Here is a 17,522-nt window from a genome sequence, read left to right on the forward strand (position 1 = left end):
GGAGCGGACTTGGTGGGCTGAAATGGCCTGTTTCCGCGCTGCATCTCTAAACTAAAACTACACTAAACTCGGTGTAGCATGGAGGCAGCACCTTACTGTTCTGAACCGATGGGCCAAATTCCTGGACACTCATTATCTAACATATTGAAGGGGGACCTTCAGCTCATTGTCTTTAGCAGTCGCCAGGAAATTACAGTAGAAATGGACACTAATTGCAGCCTTAATGTTCATCTCGTGAATGATTCTTTTAAAAAGAATTTGCTACAATTAAAATGAAATTGGAATATACAATAAATGGATTTACAATGAATGTTAATTATCAGGTCAACTGTGTAATTGGCAGGTTAGCTTGCTGAGGGTGTTAGCAAAAGTGCTTGGAAATTGGTGTGGCCGAGCTTATTCAAAGGCAGGCAATGAGTATTTTATATGTGCAGAAAGAATTGAAGCATCTTACAGCTTTGCCAATGTTATCTTCTCTTAATGGCACAATTACTACCTCCCATTCCAGAAATATGCTGAAAGTTTTACATAATTACTTGAAAGATTACCACAGCAATCAGGGAAGTGCTATCAGTCGGTAATCTAATATATCACATCGAACAGTGAAGACAAAGCTACTAAACTCCTGAAGGGAAATGATGAGAAACTCAAAGGTGTTAAAACGTTTAGATCACTCCCTATACCCGGTATTATTTGTCCAGCAGGTACACGTGGGAACATGGGATAAGTGATTTTCTCGGTGATTCATGTTAAATGTGCAATATATTCCAGCTGGACATTGTATTCCACTGTCAACAGCCTGGTTTGGGAGCAGTTCCATCCAAGACCAGCAAGAAATGGCAGAGAGTTGTGGGCCGAGCCCAGACCATCACGCAAACCAACCTCCCTTCCCTCCATTGATAGACATAAAATGCTGGAGTAACTCAGCAGGAAAGGCAGCATCTCTGGAGGGAAGGAATGGGTGACCTTTCAGGTCGAGACCCTTCTTCGGACCAGAGTTGGGGGAAAGGGAAATGAGAGATATAGACGGCGGTGTAGAGAGATATAGAACAAATGTATGTGGAGAGCAGGAGGAATCACAGAGGGGGGAGCAGCGAGAGAGATGCAGAACTAACTCTCCATGGATTCCTCCTGCTCTCCGCCTTCATTTGTTCGATATCTCTCTACACCATCGATATCTCTCGTTTCCCTTTCTCTGACTCTAGTCTGAAGAAGGGTCTTGATCTGAAACGTCACCCATTCCTTCTTTCCAGAGATGCAGCCTGTCCCGCTGAGTTACTCCAGCTTTTTGTTTATCTTTGGTTTAAACCAGCATCTGCAGTTCCTCCCTTCCATTGACTCCATCTAAACCTCACGCTGTCTCGGCAAGACCGCCAGCATAATCAAGGATGAAGTCCGGTGATGCCTGCTTTCAACCTTCTGTATCTTCTGCTGGATGGGAGTGGGGAGAAGAAGGAATGACCAGGGTTTTTATTCATAAGGCAGCTTAGACCACTGAGACATATTGTAAAGCTCATAGACACATCTGGAGTATTGTGTGCAGTTTTGGTCTCCTAATTTGAGGAGGGACGTCCTTGCTATGGAGGCAGTGCAGCGTAGGTTCACGAGGTTAATCCCTGGGATGGAGGGACTGTCATATGAGGAAAGATTGGAAAGACTAGGCTTGTATTCACTGGAGTTTAGATGCATGAGAGGGGATCTTATGGAGACGTATAAAATCATAAAAGGACTAGACAAGCTAGATGCAGGAAAAATGTTCCCAATTTTGGGGGAGTCCAGAACCAGGGGACACAGTCTAAGAATAAAAGGGAGGCCATTTAAAACTGAGGTGAGAAGAAACTTTTTCACCCAGAGTTGTGAATTTGTGGAATTCTCTGCCACAGAAGACAGTGGAGGCCAATTCACTGGATGAATTTAAAATAATTAAATAGAGCTCGAGGGGCTAGTGGAATCAAGGGATATGGGGAGAAAGCAGGCACAGGTTACTGATTGTAGATGATCAGCCATGATCACAATGAATGGTGGTGCTGGCTCGAAGGGCCAAATGGCCTCCTCCTGCACCTATTTTCTATGTTTCTATGACACTGTCTTAGTTGGACTATGCCTACCCACTTAGTGCACCGTGGCAATCTGGGGACACAATGTGAGAGCTTACATGGGTAGACAACAATTCAGGTCGGGACCCTTCCTCAGAGTCTCTGGAGAAAAAGGATGGGTGACGTTTCGGGTCTGAAGAAGGTCCCGACCCATTCTTTTTCTCCAGAGATGCTGCCCGACCCGCTGATTTACTCCAGCACTTTGCGTTTCCATCTTTGCGTTTAAACCGGCATCCGAGGTTCTTTGTTTCTACATCTGACCCTAATGACCTTTGACAATGGGAGAAAATAGCTTCAACAAATAGCTGACGAGCTATTCGTCAACCGGGGAGAAGGTACACACTCTGTACAGACATGCACCTGCAGCCGGGTGCCCAGCTTCTGCGAGCGCTGTGAAGGCAGCGACTCCGCCGCTGCGCGATCCGCACCGCCGCCTTTATTAACGGTGGCGACAGTAGGGTAGCAACCCATCGGTCGACGGTGAAAATTGTACTTACTGTTTGTCTCGAGGCTTTCACAGAGTTCTGTTTTGACCTCTCCGTTTGGCCTTTCACTTGCTTTCTGCGATAACTTGGTGGTCATAGTGGCGGCCGTCACCACCGCCTTGAAGCTACGCTTGCGTTTTTGCATGTTCTGCTCTGGATGGAGTATGATGATGTATACCTTGGGCATGTACAGCATGCCCAGAGATACAGAAGCACTTAGACTCATGGAAATGGTCAAGGTCGTCGTCTGAATGTACATCTGCAAGGAAAGAAAGGACATTTTAATTGAAGGTCGAGGACCGCTGGTATTGTACAGATCAAATTACAGATTGTATTGCCCCTATCAAACGTGATTGAACAGCGGAAAGATATGATGCATAAAGAATGTAGTTTGTTCATACAACAGGAGGCCAAAAACAAATCGCAGAATTTTTCTGCAACGTTTTAAAGGCTCATTTTGCGCGCCATATCCATGTTATGTCACAAAATTAACCGAGTTACAATTTCCACTGATGGTGAATTAATGTTTTTACGGATAAGATTCCTGAGTCCATTATTTTATTGGCGAATTGGATTTAATATGCTGAGTAAATCAAATCAGACACAGGAACCGTTCCCAATCTGTGATGATAAAAAATGACTGGAAGGTGATTATTTTGCAATTCTGCTTCATTCTTGAAATTACAGGTAGCTCCAAACTGCACTGATCCTAATTTACAAAGTACTCATTTTAATCCAATCTCTTTAAACCTGTGACGACATAAGTATTTAGTCAAGGTCCAAATGTGCACATCTGCTTAAGGAAGCTAAAATCCAGTGTGAACAGAAACCAATTTCTATAGATGCACTATAATCTATAGATTCTATAGGTGCATGGCACAGTGGCGCAGTGGCAAAGTTGCCCGGGTTCGATCCCGACTATAGGTGCTGTCTGCACGGAGTTTGTACGTTCTCCCCGTGACCACGTGCGTTTTCTCCGAGATCTCCGGTTTCTCCCCTCATTCCAAAGATGTACATGTTTGTAGGTTAATTAGCTTGTTAAAATTATAAAGAAAATTGTCCCTGATGTGTGTCTGTAGGAGTGGATAGGTGTGTGTTAAGGTGCGGGGATCGCTAGTCGGCGCGGACTCGGTGGGCCGAAGGGCCTGTTTCCACCCTGTATCTCTAAACTAAACTAGACTATAGAAAGTAACGTTCTAGGGCGCATCACAACTTGGTTTTACAATTGCTCTGCCCGAGATCACAAGAAATCGCAGAGTGTTATGAACGCAACCCAGCCCAGTACAACACACAAGCCAGTCTCACCCCCCATTGATTCTATCTACACTTCATGCTGCCTCGGGAAAGCAACCAAGATAATCAAAGACCACTGACAATCCGGTCATTCCCTCATTTCCGTTCTCCCATTCGGCAGAAGATACAAAAGCTTGAAAGCACATACTACCAGATTCAAGGACAGTTTCTTTCCCTCTTCTACCTGATTTTGTAGGGACTTCTCAGTAACTAAGGATGTATTCAAAATACCCCAATCTCCCTTGTTGCAGCCTTTGCACATTTTCTTTCATCTGCACTTTCTCTGCCACTATAACACGATATTCTGTACGGTTTTATTTTAGAATCTACTTTAGGTTTCGAGAAACAGTGTGGAAACAGGTCCGTCAACCCACCAAGTCCGTGCCGACCTGCGATCACCCCCAATACGAGCACTATCCTACACACTGGGGACAATTTGCAATTTACAGAAGCCAATGAATCTACAAACCTGTAAGTCTTTGGAGTGTGGGAGGAAACCGGAGCACCCGGGGAAAACCCACGCAGTCTCAGGGAGAACGTACAAACTCCGTAAAGACAGCACCCGTAGTCAGGATCGAACCCGGGTCTCTGGCACTGTGAGGCAGCAACTCTAACGCTGCCCTTTCACAAACGCTACATCAGCGAGGGGCACGACTGGGCTTTATTATAATCATGTATGGATAACACGCCAGACAAAATGTTTCACTCTATCTCAGAACACGTGAAGATAATAAACCAATACAATACTATATGCAATACTGTACCTTGGCATTGGGCTTGGTTTTCTTGGTTAGACGCTTATCATGGTGTTTTAGCACAAGTAGTTTAGTTTAATTTAGTTTAGTTTAGAGATACAGCGCAGAAACAGGCCCTTCGGCCCACCAAGTCCACGCTGGGCAGCAATCCCTGCACATTAACGCTATGCGACACACATTAGGGGCAATTTCACCAAGCCAATTAACCTACAAACCTGCACGACTTTGGAATGTGGGAGGAAACCGGAGCACCCGGAGATAACCCACGCAGGTCATGGGGAGAACGTACAAACTCCGTACAGACAGCACCCGTAGTCAGGATCGATCCCGGGCTGCTGGTGCTGTAAGGCAGCAACTCCACCTCCAGTACTTTGTGTTTCAATAGTAATTCAAAGCACATTAATTTACAGATGCTGATTGGCCTTGTATGTATTTCCAACATTTTCCACAGAGTTCACTCGGTAAAATCAAATTCCAGTGTGAATGGTTATCACATGTTTTTTTGAGTAAATGCCTTGCCCTTGCTTTGACAAATGAGATCGCTGATGAAATTTCGCCTCCAGATATTGTCGGTGGCTTCTTCAACAGAGCAAAATGGGGCCTCCCTCATGAAAAGACATTCAGTCATAAAGAGTCTGTGAACTCATCGTTCACTGTCCGGACAACATACCCCTCTCCACACTCCAACACATCACCACACAGTACATTAATAATCCCTTGGGAGAGCCCAGGAAATGGTTCTTCCCCTTATATCCTGCAGTGTTTAGTGCAGCGTTGCACCAAATATAATGCAGCAATAAATGTGTCCTTGACCCTGAAACTTACACAGCGTTACCTGCAATTCCTGATGAGTGGGGCTCAAAAACACTTGAGACCATTGTAGAAAATATACCCTCCTTAGGTCAGCTCAACAATGCAGTACTGGATGTTGCTTGGGATCTAGTTTGGTTTAGTTTAGTCTAGTTAAGCTTGGGGCTGCACGTTGGCGCAGCAGTAGAGTTGCAGCCTTACAGCGCCAGAGATCGCCGGGTTCGATCCTGACCACGTGTGCTGCCTGTACGGAGTTTGTACGTTCTCCCCGTGACCTGTGTGGGCTTTCTCCGGGTGCTCCGGTTTCCTCCCACACTCCAAAGACGTTCAGGTTTGTAAACTAATTGGCTTGGTAAAATTGTAAACAGTCCCGAGTGTGTAGGATAGTGTGAGTGTACAGGGATAGCTGGTCGATGCAGACTTGGTGGGCCGAAGGGCCAGCTTCCACGCTGTATCTTTAAACTAAACTATACTAGTTTATTGTCTTGTGTACTGAGATACAACAAAAAGCTTTTTGTTGCATGCTAACCAGTCAGCGGAAAGATTATAAGTGATTACAATTGAGCCGACCACAGCGTGCAGATACACGATAAAGGGAATAATGTTTGGTGCAAAATAAAGTTCAGTAAAGTCTGATTCTAGATAGTCCTAGGGCCTCCAATGAGGTAGATAGTAGCTCAGGCCAACTCTCCAGTTGTTGATAGGATGGTTCAGTTGCCTGATCACAGCTGGGAAGAAACTGTCCCTGAATTTGGAGGTATGCGTTTTCACACTTCTGTACCTCTTGCCTGATGGGAGAGAGGAGATGAGGGAGTGACCGGGGAGAGACTGGTCCTTGATTATGCTGCTGGCCTTGACGAGGCAACGTGAGGTGTAGATGGAGTCAATGTAAGGGAGGTTGGTTTATGTGATGGTCTGGGCTGCGTCCACAATTCTCCGAAATTCCTTGCAGTCTTGGATGGAGCTGTCCAAACTAATGCTCCTAGTATACAGGATAGTAAGAGTGTTGAGGGTTATCTGGTGAAGGCAGGAGAATGGGGTTGAGAGGGGCACGGTGGCACAGCGGTAGAGTTGCTACCTTACAGCGAATGCAGTGCTGGAGACTCAGGTTCGATCCTGACTACGGGCGCCGTCTATACGGAGTTTGTACGTTCTCCCCGTGACCTGCGTGGGTTTTCTCCGAGATCTTCGGTTTCCTCCCACACTCCAAAGACGTACAGGTTTGTAGGTTAATTGGCTGGGCAAATGTAAAAATTGCCCCTAGTGGGTGTAGGATAGTGTTAGTGTGCGGGGATCGCTGGGCGGCGCGGACCCGGTGGGCCGAAGGGCCTGTTTCTGCGCTGTATCTCTAAATCTAAAATCTAAATCTATAGATCAGCCATGATTGAATGGCAGAGTAGACCCGATGGGCCAAATGGGCTAATTTTGCTAATGAACTTATGAAATGAAGTGGCCATTGGTGTTGGTACAAGGCATGGTAGAGCTCGCCAGAGTAGGGCAAAAGTTCATTTTAGAGCCATGGCGTCATTCAGCACAAAAACAGGCCCTTCGGCCCAACTCGCCCATGCCTGCCAGCATGCCCCAGGGAACAGCACCCTCTCGAGTGTCTCATCGAGTGTTGGACTGGTTACATGCTGCTTTGCTGCAGAATTTCTGCTTCTGAGATCGTCCTGATCTTCATTAAATGCCTTTTTCTGCTTCAAAGTGAAAAAGCATGCCTCTTAGCAAAAAATAAATAGACATTATCTGTAAAGTTATGTGGTGATTTGTCATTGTCTGCACAGTCTATTCATGTGGATATAACAAATGTATGTGCCTAGAAGGAGATTTTAATGAAGCAACAAATACAGTCCTTTACTGTTCGATGCTTGAACTGGTCTGAAGTGCAGGATTTATGCAAGGTCAGGTGACTGGTAATGCATGTTAGAATGCATTATTAGCTCTGGGTTTAGCTCGCTAAATAGCCCAAGCTAACTAAGTTGAAGAGGTAGACACAGAAAGCTGGAGTAACTCAGCGGATCAGGCAGCATCACTGGAGAAAAGGAATTGGTGATGTTTCTTCAGACTGAGAGTCAGGGGAAAAGGAAACAAGAGATACAGATGGTGATGTAGAGAGATATAGAACAAATGAATGCAAGGTATGCAAAAAAGTAACGATGATAAAGGAAACCGGGCATTGTTAGCTGTGGGCTAGGTGAAAACGAGTTACAGACAATGAGACTCAACAAGACGGCTCTGCGTAGAATCAGAGAACAGAGTCACAGAGGGGAGCAGCGAGAGTCAGAGAGTGATACAGTGTGGAAACAGGCCCTTCGGCCCAACTTGCCCACACTGGCCAACATGTCCCAGCTACACTAGTCCTACCTGCCTGCATTTGGTCCATATCCTTCTAAACTTGTCCTATCCATGTGCCCGTCTAATGGCTTCTTAAACATTGGGATAGTCCCAGCCTCTGGCAGCTTGTTCCATACACCCATCACCCTTTGTGTGAAAAAGTTACCCCTCAGATTCCTATTAAATCTTTTCCCCTTCACTGAACCTATGTCCTCTGGTCCTCGATTCCCCTACTCTGGGCAAGAGATTCTGTGCATCTACCCGATTTATTCCTCTCATGATTTTATACACCTCTGTAAGATCACCCCTCATCCTCCTGTGCTCCAAGGAATAGAGACCCAGCCTCCTCAACCTCTCCCTATTGCTCAAACCCTCTAGTCCTGGCAACATCCTTGTAATTCTTCCCTGAACCCTTTCAAGCTTGACAATATCTTTCCTATAACATGGTGCCCAGAACTGAATACAATTCAGAGAGAGGATGTTGCAGAACTCTCGTCGGAGAGAAGAGAACTTCTTTAAAGTAGGTACACCTTGAGGAGGTTTAATGCAGAGAGATAGTCTGAAGAAGTCCCGACATAAAACATCACCAATCCATGTTCTCTAGAGATGCTACCTGACCCACTGAGTTACTCCAGAATATTATGTCCTTTCCAATTAAGTTGAGTCTAGTTAGCTGTCACCCAATAGTGAGTTAAACTATACCACAGATGGACACAAAATGCTGGAGTAACTCAACACTCCAGCATTTTGTGTTGACCCGCTGAGTTACTCCAGCATTTTGTGTTTATCTTCAGTGTAAACCAGCATCTGCAGTTCCTTCCTCCAAATACCTTTTCCCACATTGGTTTTTCAAATCCCATCCATACACTTGAAGTCAATATTTCCACCACTATTTTGTCTTCTTGGATTAAACTTTGAGCTCCTGGTGTGTAATATGTGCTACCTTGCTCCACTCAGGGACTTACTGAGCCAGTAAATACTGCTCAGTGGAAGACTTTGAGATGAACCTTTACACATGAACTGGCCAAAGCACATATTCATACACACCGATACAAAGCACTCCCCCCCACCCCCCACCCCCCCACCGACCTACCAACCCTCACCCTCCAGCATACCAATGCTCACTCTCTGACACACCATCCACACACTCACACAATGACCCACACACACACACACTCTGACCCACACACACACACACACACAGACACTGACCCACACACACACACTGACCCACACACACACTCTGACCCACACACTGACCACACACACACACTGACCCACACACACACACTGACCCACACACACACTGACCCACATACACACACTGACCCACACACACACTGACCCACATACACACACACACACACACTCACACACACTGACCCACACACACACACTGACCCACACACACACACACACACACACTGACCCACATACACACACTCTGACCCACACACACACACACACATGGACCCACACACACACACAGTCTGACCCACACTCTACTGCTGAGCCACCGTGCGGCCCCAAGTTTAACTAAACTAAATTAAGCTGGCGCTGTGAGGCAGTGGCTCTATCAGCTACGCCATTGTGTGTCCAAAGCTGGTTAGTTTAGCATTGCAATGTTTAAGAAACATTTGCAGGTACATGGAGAGGACAGGTTTAGAGAGGTATATGGGCCAAACGCAGGCAGGTGGGACGAGTGTAGATGGGGCATGTTGGTCGATGTGGGCGAGTTGGGCCGAAGGGCCCATTTCCCCGCTGTGTGACTATAACTAAGAAGTCGATTTATTTTCATTCGTAAAGCCTGGGCTCTTTGGAACTCTGAACCTCACAGGTGCTGGAATCAGAGCCTTCAAATAATTTTATGAGCAGAGCAAGCTGGATTCTTGCTAGACAAGGGAATGAAAGGTTACCCAGAGTAGACAAGAATATAGAGTGCAGGTTAAAATTAGATCAGCCGTGACATTTTGCATGTGGAAACAGACCAGAGGGGCTCGGTGGTCCACCCTTGCCTCTAATCTTATGCCAGTGTTATTGAGCGATAGCTAAAGCAATTAGATGGCATTTTTTGACCGGTATTCACAGTCATGCACAAATGAACAGCTTTCACTTGCGGCCTTTACAACAATCTCTCGGCTCTGCATCTATTCAAAACAGACATTAAGGAAACTGATGGATAGGTTTTGGTTCTGTCGAAGATGAGACCTTCGTTTTAGTCATTTCTGCTTATCCCTCGTTAATCGTGCATTCAACGCGAGGATTAACAAGCAATTTTTCATCGGAAGGAATGCAAAACGTAAACGCAGATGAAATGCCCTGTAATTTCAAGTGTGGAAATCCTAGCAGAAAATCATTTACAGGTCAGATATTGCCCGCGGTCATGAGATATCATTGCATGCAGTAGTATAAATAAGCAATAACATGGAGGTGTTAGGCACAGATTCAACTTTCAACAATCAACACAAGAAATATCTCTGATGTTTTAGGTTTTTGTTCTCTACACCTCTACCTCATTGGTGACCCTCGGACTATCTGTGACCAGACTTTACTGGCTTTACCAAGCACAAAACAGGGGTTGGGCAGTGGTAGAGTTGCTGCCTTATAGTGCTTTCAGCGCCAGAGACCCAGGTTCGATCCCAACATTTGGTGCTGTCTGTACGACGTTTGTACGTTCTCCCTGTGACCTCGTGCGCTTTCTCCAAAATCTTCGCTTTCCTTCCACACTCCAAAGACATACAGGTTTGTAGGTTGATTTGCTTGGTATAAATGTGAATTGTCGCTAGTGTGTGTAGGATAATGTTAATGTGCGGGGATCGCCGGTCGGCACGGACTCGGTGGGCCGAAGGGCCTGTTTCCGTGCTGTATATCTAAACAAAATGTTATTCCCTAATGTATGTATACACGGTAAATGGCTCGATGGTAATCATGTATTGTCTTTGCGCTATATTCACAAAATGCTGGAGTAACTCAGCAGGTCAGGCAGCATCTCGGGAGAGAAGGAATGGGTGACGTTTCGGGTCGAGACCCTTCTTCAGACTGATGTCAGGGGGGCGGAACAAAGGAAGGATATAGGTGGAGACGGGAAGATAGAGGGAGATCTGGGAAGGAGGAGGGGAAGGGAGGGACAGAGGAACTATCTAAGGTTGGAGAAGTCGATGTTCATACCACTGGGCTGCAAACTGCCCAGGCGAAATATGAGGTGCTGTTCCACCGATTTCCGGTGGGCCTCACTATGGCACTGGAGGAGGCCCATGGCAGAAAGGTCAGACTGGGAATGGGAGGGGGAGTTGAAGTGCTCGGCCACCGGGAGTTTGTCTTTGCGCTGACTGGTTAGCATGCAAGTAAAGCTTTTCACGGCACCTGTGTCCAATAAACTAAACTCAAACTCAAACTCAGTACACGTGACAAAAATCTAAACTAAACTAAACTAAATTACACCAAACTAAACTAAACTAGTTCTGCTCATATTTCGCTTGGGCAGCTTATAACCCAGCGTTTTGAAGATTGATTTCTCTAACTTCAAGTAACCCTTGCAACCGTCTCTCTCCCCGTCCCTCCCCCACCCAAGTGATTGAACTAGCCTCAAAGTCGTCTGGTTGAGTCTCATTGTGTGTAACTCGTTTTTACCTAGACCACAGCTAACAATGGCCTGGTTCTTTTATCATCGTTATTTGCATATCTTTCATTCATTGGTCCTATATCTCTCTATACCCACCATCCATATCTCTCATTTCCCTTTCCCCTGACTCTCAGTCTGAAGATGGGTCTCAACCCGAAACATCACCAATTCATTTTCTCCAGAGATGCTGCCTGTCCTGCTGAGTTACTCCAGCTTTTTGTGTCCATCTGCAGCGTTGAGCTGCTCTCAGGGCGGCACGGTGGCGCAGCGATAGAGTTGCCGCCTTACAGCGAATGCAGCGCCGGAAACTCAGGTTCGATCCTGACTACGGGTGCCGTCTGTACGGAGTTTGTACGTTCTCCCCGTGACCTGCGTGGGTTTTCTCCGAGATCTTCGGTTTCCTCCCACACTCCAAAGACGTACAGGTTTGTAGGTTAATTGGCTGGGTTAATTAAATGTAAAAATTGTCCCTAGTGTGTGTAGGATAGTGTTAATGTGCGGGGATCGCCGGGCGGCGCGGACCCGGTGGGCCGAAGGGCCTGTTTCCGCGCTGTATCTCTAAATCTAAATCTAAAAATCTACATTTCCAACAATGGTCTCGAGTGTTTGAGAACGCCGCCACTCGTCAGGAAATTCAGATGATGTGTCTCACGCCGAGCTTTTCACTGTACCTCGGTGCACCTGACAACAAACTAAACTGAGCTTGTAACTGATGTCTCGTCAATTGTCTGCCCTGCCTGTCGGAGTAAATACCTGTGGCAGATTTTAAACACGATGGAATTTGGGGAAACTGAATCCACTGGTAGAAGCAGAGGGTGGGATGAGATGTGGAGAAAATGGCTAGGAAATGTATTAGTCCCAGTTAATGTTGATAGCTTGAACAGCTTCCCAGCACTTTGTCATAATTTAGAACAGCGGCAAGGAAACAGAAGGCTTCATTAACTATTCTTTAGTATAACATTTCCACTGATGTGCCATCCTATCATATTTATCCCCGGTCAAAATTAAAGCAAGCAGCATCACCCCTAGCTAACAATGATCTATTCTACATTTTCCTTGAGCTGCGTTCCCTTTGATCTCTCATTTTCACACCCTTACCGTACCATATCTCTGTGTGTGTCTCTCTCCCCTGATTCTCAGTTATGAAGAAGGGTCTCGACCCATTCCTTCTCTCCAGAGATGCTGCCTGTCCCGCTGTTTTACTCCAGCATTTTGTGTCTATCTTCAGCACCAAGAACTGTTCAATACAATAATACAATACAATACAATACAATACAATATATCTTTATTGTCATTGTACCCAGGGGTACAACGAGATTGGGAATGCGCCTCCCATACGATGCACTAATTTAGGTAATTTAGACAGCAGCAACCCAACGAAACGAACAGTTGTAACAGTTTTGGACAGGGTAAAGTGCAAGTTGATCTATGCGTTGTGGCCATCCGGCTCTGCAGGACCGGTTCATAGCAGCTATGGCCCTGGGGATGAAGCTGTTCCTGAGTCTGGAGGTGCGGGCATAGAAGGCCTTGTATCGTCTGCCCGATGGAAGGAGTTCGAACAGACTGTTGCAGGGGTGTGAAGAGTCTTTGTGGATGCTGGTGGCTTTTCTGAGGCATCGTGTGTTGTAGATGCCCTCCAAGTCTGGTAGCTGTGTTCCGATGGCCCTCTGAGCTCTATGGACTACCCGCTGTAGAGCTTTCCTTTCTGCCTCCGTGCAGCTGAGGTACCACACAGGGATTCCATGCGTTAGGATGCTCTCTATGGTGCAGCGGTAGAAGTTCGTCAGCAGCTGTTGGGGTAGACCAGACTTTTTCAGTGTTCTTAAATAGAACAGTCTTTGTTGTGCCTTCTTGACCAGCGCAGCAGTGTTATTGGACCATGTTAGGTCCTCCGAAATGTGAGTGCCCAGAAACTTGAAGCTGGACACTCTCTCCACACTGACCCCATTGATAGAGATCGGGGCATATTCCCCGTTATGTGACCTACGGAAGTTGATGATCAGCTCCTTGGTCTTGGTGGTATTTAGGGACAGGTTGTTATCCGAGCACCAGTCCGCCAGGTTCTGCACCTCCGCTCTATAGTTTGTTTCATCCCCGTTGGTGATCAGCCCGATCACCGTTGTGTCATCTGCAAACTTGACAATGGTGTTGGTGTCGAATGCAGGAACACAGTCGTGTGTGAAGAGGGAGTAGAGCATGGGGCTCAGAACACAGCCCTGTGGTGTGCCGGTACTCAGGGTGATAGTGGAGGACAGGTGCGGGCCCATTCTCACTGCCTGCGGTCGTTCCAGCAGGAAGTCCAGGATCCAGTCACATAATGACGAGCTAAGGCCTAGCTGGTGGAGTTTGGTGATGAGCTTGGTGGGGATGACCGTGTTGAAGGCGGAGCTATAGTCTATGAATAGCATCCTCACGTACGTGCCCTGTCTCTCTAGGTGAGTCAGGACAGTGTGAAGAGCCAGAGAGATGGCGTCCTCTGTAGATCTATTTGCCCTGTATGCAAATTGATGTGGGTCCAGTGAGTCAGGGATGCTGGATTTGATGTGTGAGAGGACTAGCCTCTCAAAGCACTTCATGACAATCGGCTTTTCTGTTACACGAACCATTCTTCAGTGCCAACTTCCAGGTCTGGTTTTAGTAAATTTCGAATGGCTTCCTTGAAACCAGACAAAATTTTCAATAAATCTGTTCTAAATTAAATACACCTCCACTTCCTGAGAAGACCGCGTTGTGTGACAGCCAAGAAGCTACAGCAACGCCTCTACGTCCTTAAGAGACTGAGGAAATTCGGCATGTCTTCAACGACTCTTACAAACCTCTGCAGATGCACCATAGAAAGCATACCATCGAGTTGCATCACAGTTAGACCCAAAATGCTGGAGTAACTCAGCGGGCCAGGCAGCGTCTCTGGAGAGAAGGAATGGGTGACGTTTTAGGTCGAGACCCTTCTTCAGACAGAAAAAGGTTCTTATTGTTCCGACTTCACAGCTTAGTTTGGAAACAGCTCTGCCCACGGCCGCAAGAAATTGCAGCGAGCACTAGATGTAGCCCAGGCCATCTCACAGACCAGTCTTCCCCCTATCTAGTCTTCACGCAGCCTCAGAAAAAGAACAAGAGGAGGACTTTGTAACTTTGTCGGCGCCCTTTATGTGGTGACTCCTTGCATACCTTGGGTGTGCACAACAAAGAATATCACTGTGACTTGACACATCTGACAATAAAGATCTCTGATTCAATCATTCATTCATTCATAGTGTAGAAGGGACATGTTGGTCAGTGTGGGCAAGTTGGGGCAAAGGGCCTGTTTCAACAGTGTATGACTCTGTGACTTATCCTCAGTACACGTGACAATAAACGAAACTAAATAATCTTCTTGGGAATGCCTTCAGATTATTTTATACATAATAATCCTCAATTGCTGCTTGCCAGAAAGCATTAGCAGGATAAATGGCACGACTGAAAAGGCGGTGTTTGTGAATAGTTCCAAAGCAACTATGATTAGGTCAAAGATAGACACAAACTGCCGGAGTAACTCAACGGGTCAATGATTAGATCAAACAGGCTGTCCTGGGCCTGGGCCTCCTCCATTGTCAAAGTGAGGCCCAGCGCAAATTGGTGGAACAGCACCTCATATTTCGCTTGGGCAGCTTTCAACCCAATGGCACGAATATTGACTTCTCTAACTTAAAGTAACCCTTGCTTTCCCTCTCTCTCCATCCCTCCCCTTTCTGAGTTCCCCAACCAGTCTGACTGTCCCCTGATTAAATTTCTATCTGTTTGCTTTGTTGTCATCTTCTCCAAGCTAACAATGGTCTATTCTACATCTTCCGTGATCCCCCCATCTCTTTTGATGTCTCGTTTTCACACCTTACACTTCTTCATCTCTGGGTCTCCCTCTCCCCTGACTCTCAGTCTGAGGAAGGCTCACCCATTCCTCCCACCCAGAGATGCTGCTCTCTCCCGCTGAGTTACTCCGGCATTTTGTGTCTACCTTCAGGCAAACAGACTGCTTAGGAAGCATCTGGATGGTGCTCTGCTCTTCCACAAGGGACAGCTGCTGGCACTGGAAAACTCCAGCTCTGGCTAAAATACATTGTTAATTAGCGCCCTGCGTTAAAATAGCACAGGGAGGTTCAAAATAAAGCAAACACAGATTTTTGTAGATTCCTCACAATGCTAAATCGCATAGTGCCATGAACTTTGAAACAACGCCTCATTTATTTCATGTTTCACAAAGGAAATTAAGCCCACTTGGCACCTACGTCCAAAGGTTATTTTGTGGGACCGGTTAGCTCAGTTGGTTTGAGCATGGTGCTACCAACGCCAGGGTCGTGAGTTCAATCCCTGATAGGGCCACACTTTACAACATTAAAAAACGGGTGGCACGGTGGTGCAGCGGTTGAGTTGCTGCCTAACAACTGGTCAGAGACCCAGGTTCGATCCTGACTACAGCTGCTGTCTGCATTCTCCCCGTGACCGCGTGGGCTTCCTCCGGGTGCTCTGGTTTCCTCCCACACACCAAAGACGTACAGGTTTGTAGGTTAATTGGCAATTTGGAAAATTGTAAATTGTCCCCGGTGTGTAGGATGCTAGTGTACGGGGTGATCGCTGGTCAGCACGGACGCAGTGGGCCGAAGAGATTGTTTCTGCGCTGTATCTCTAAAGTCTAAAATCACTTAAAGCTTGGAGATTATGTTCCATAGAATACTCGAAACATAATAGATTTGTACAAATAGCATTGTAATAATGCAGGCTTTATTATCACAAGGCTAAAATGCAAAGCAATAAATAGGGTTAAGGCTCTCATTATACTTCATAAGTTCCTATGTTCACAAGTTTTAGAAGCAGAATAAGGCCATTTGGCCCATCAAGTCTACTCTGCCATTCAATCATGCAGCGTAGCGTAGTGCAGCGTAGGTTCACTAGGTTAATTCCCGGAATGGCGGGACTGTCGTATGTTGAAAGGCTGGAGCAATTAGGCTTGTATACACTGGAATTTAGAAGGATGAGGGGGGATCTTATTGAAACATATAAGATAATTAGGGGATTGGACACATTAGAGGCAGGAAACATGTTCCCAATGTTGGGGGAGTCCAGAACAAGGGGCCACAGTTTAAGAATAAGGGGTAGGCCATTTAGAACGGAGATGAGGAAAAACTTTTTCAGTCAGAGAGTGGTGAAGGTGTGGAATTCTCTGCCTCAGAAGGCAGTGGAGGCCAGTTCGTTGGATGCTTTCAAGAGAGAGCTGGATAGAGCTCTTAAGGATAGCGGAGTGAGGGGGTATGGGGAGAAGGCAGGAACGGGGTACTGATTGAGAGTGATCAGCCATGATCGCATTGAATGGCGGTGCTGGCTCGAAGGGCTGAATGGCCTACTCCTGCACCTATTGTCTATTGTCTATTTCCCACTCACCCCATTCTCCTGCCATCGGCCCATAACCCCTGACCCCTGGCATTGCGGTCTCGTCCCTGGTCACTAGGTGGATCACAGTTCAATGACCAGCACTGTGGTGTCACCATGGCAATGGGTGGGACCAGGAGTCAAGCAGCACTTCAAGTATCTGCAAGCAACCTTCTGTTCCAATTTCTCGTGACCAAAAGCCAACCATATTCTCATCATCTGCGGTGGGTTGACTTTACCCATCTTTACTCAAGCAGTGCATTATGGCACCCATTTCATGTAACAGCATTTCTCATGCGTCTCAACATTCAAACAGAACAGAAACATGCTTACAAAAAAGACACAAATGCTAGAGTGGGTCAGGCAGCATCTCTGGAGAGCATGGATAAGTGACGTGCCACTTCTTCAGACCCGAGACGTCACCTAATATATATTCCTTTATTCGTCCCACACCGGGGAAATTTACAGTGTTACAGCAGCAAAGTGGATAGCAAGAGAGCAAGAGATCATTCATTACAAATAAAAAATACATAAATTGTCATCAGTTTTCTGTGTGTTCTTAGCTGTTATTATTGACCCGTCTGCTGGGAGCAGTGCTGGTTGTGCAGTCTCGCAGCAGCGGGAAGGAAGGACGGACCTCCTATATCTCTCCTTCACGCACTTGGCACCTATCCACGTTCCCCAGAGATGCTGCCTGACCTGTTGAGTTACTCCAGCGCTTTGTGTC

At 46.4% G+C, this 17,522-nt stretch overlaps 1 protein-coding gene across 1 annotated transcript in view; it reads right to left on the reverse strand.

Moving 5' to 3' along the window:
• Window positions 1-17,522, reverse strand: part of LOC144603555 (metabotropic glutamate receptor 8-like) — a 282,688-nt gene that overhangs the window by 9,743 nt on the left and 255,423 nt on the right. The window contains exon 9 of the mRNA XM_078416931.1: window positions 2,594-2,840. Coding sequence (XP_078273057.1) covers window positions 2,594-2,840 — 247 coding nt within the window. The remainder of the gene's footprint in view (window positions 1-2,593; window positions 2,841-17,522) is intronic.

This window comes from Rhinoraja longicauda, chromosome 20 (genome assembly GCF_053455715.1).
Source record: "Rhinoraja longicauda isolate Sanriku21f chromosome 20, sRhiLon1.1, whole genome shotgun sequence".
NCBI lineage: Eukaryota > Metazoa > Chordata > Chondrichthyes > Rajiformes > Arhynchobatidae > Rhinoraja > Rhinoraja longicauda.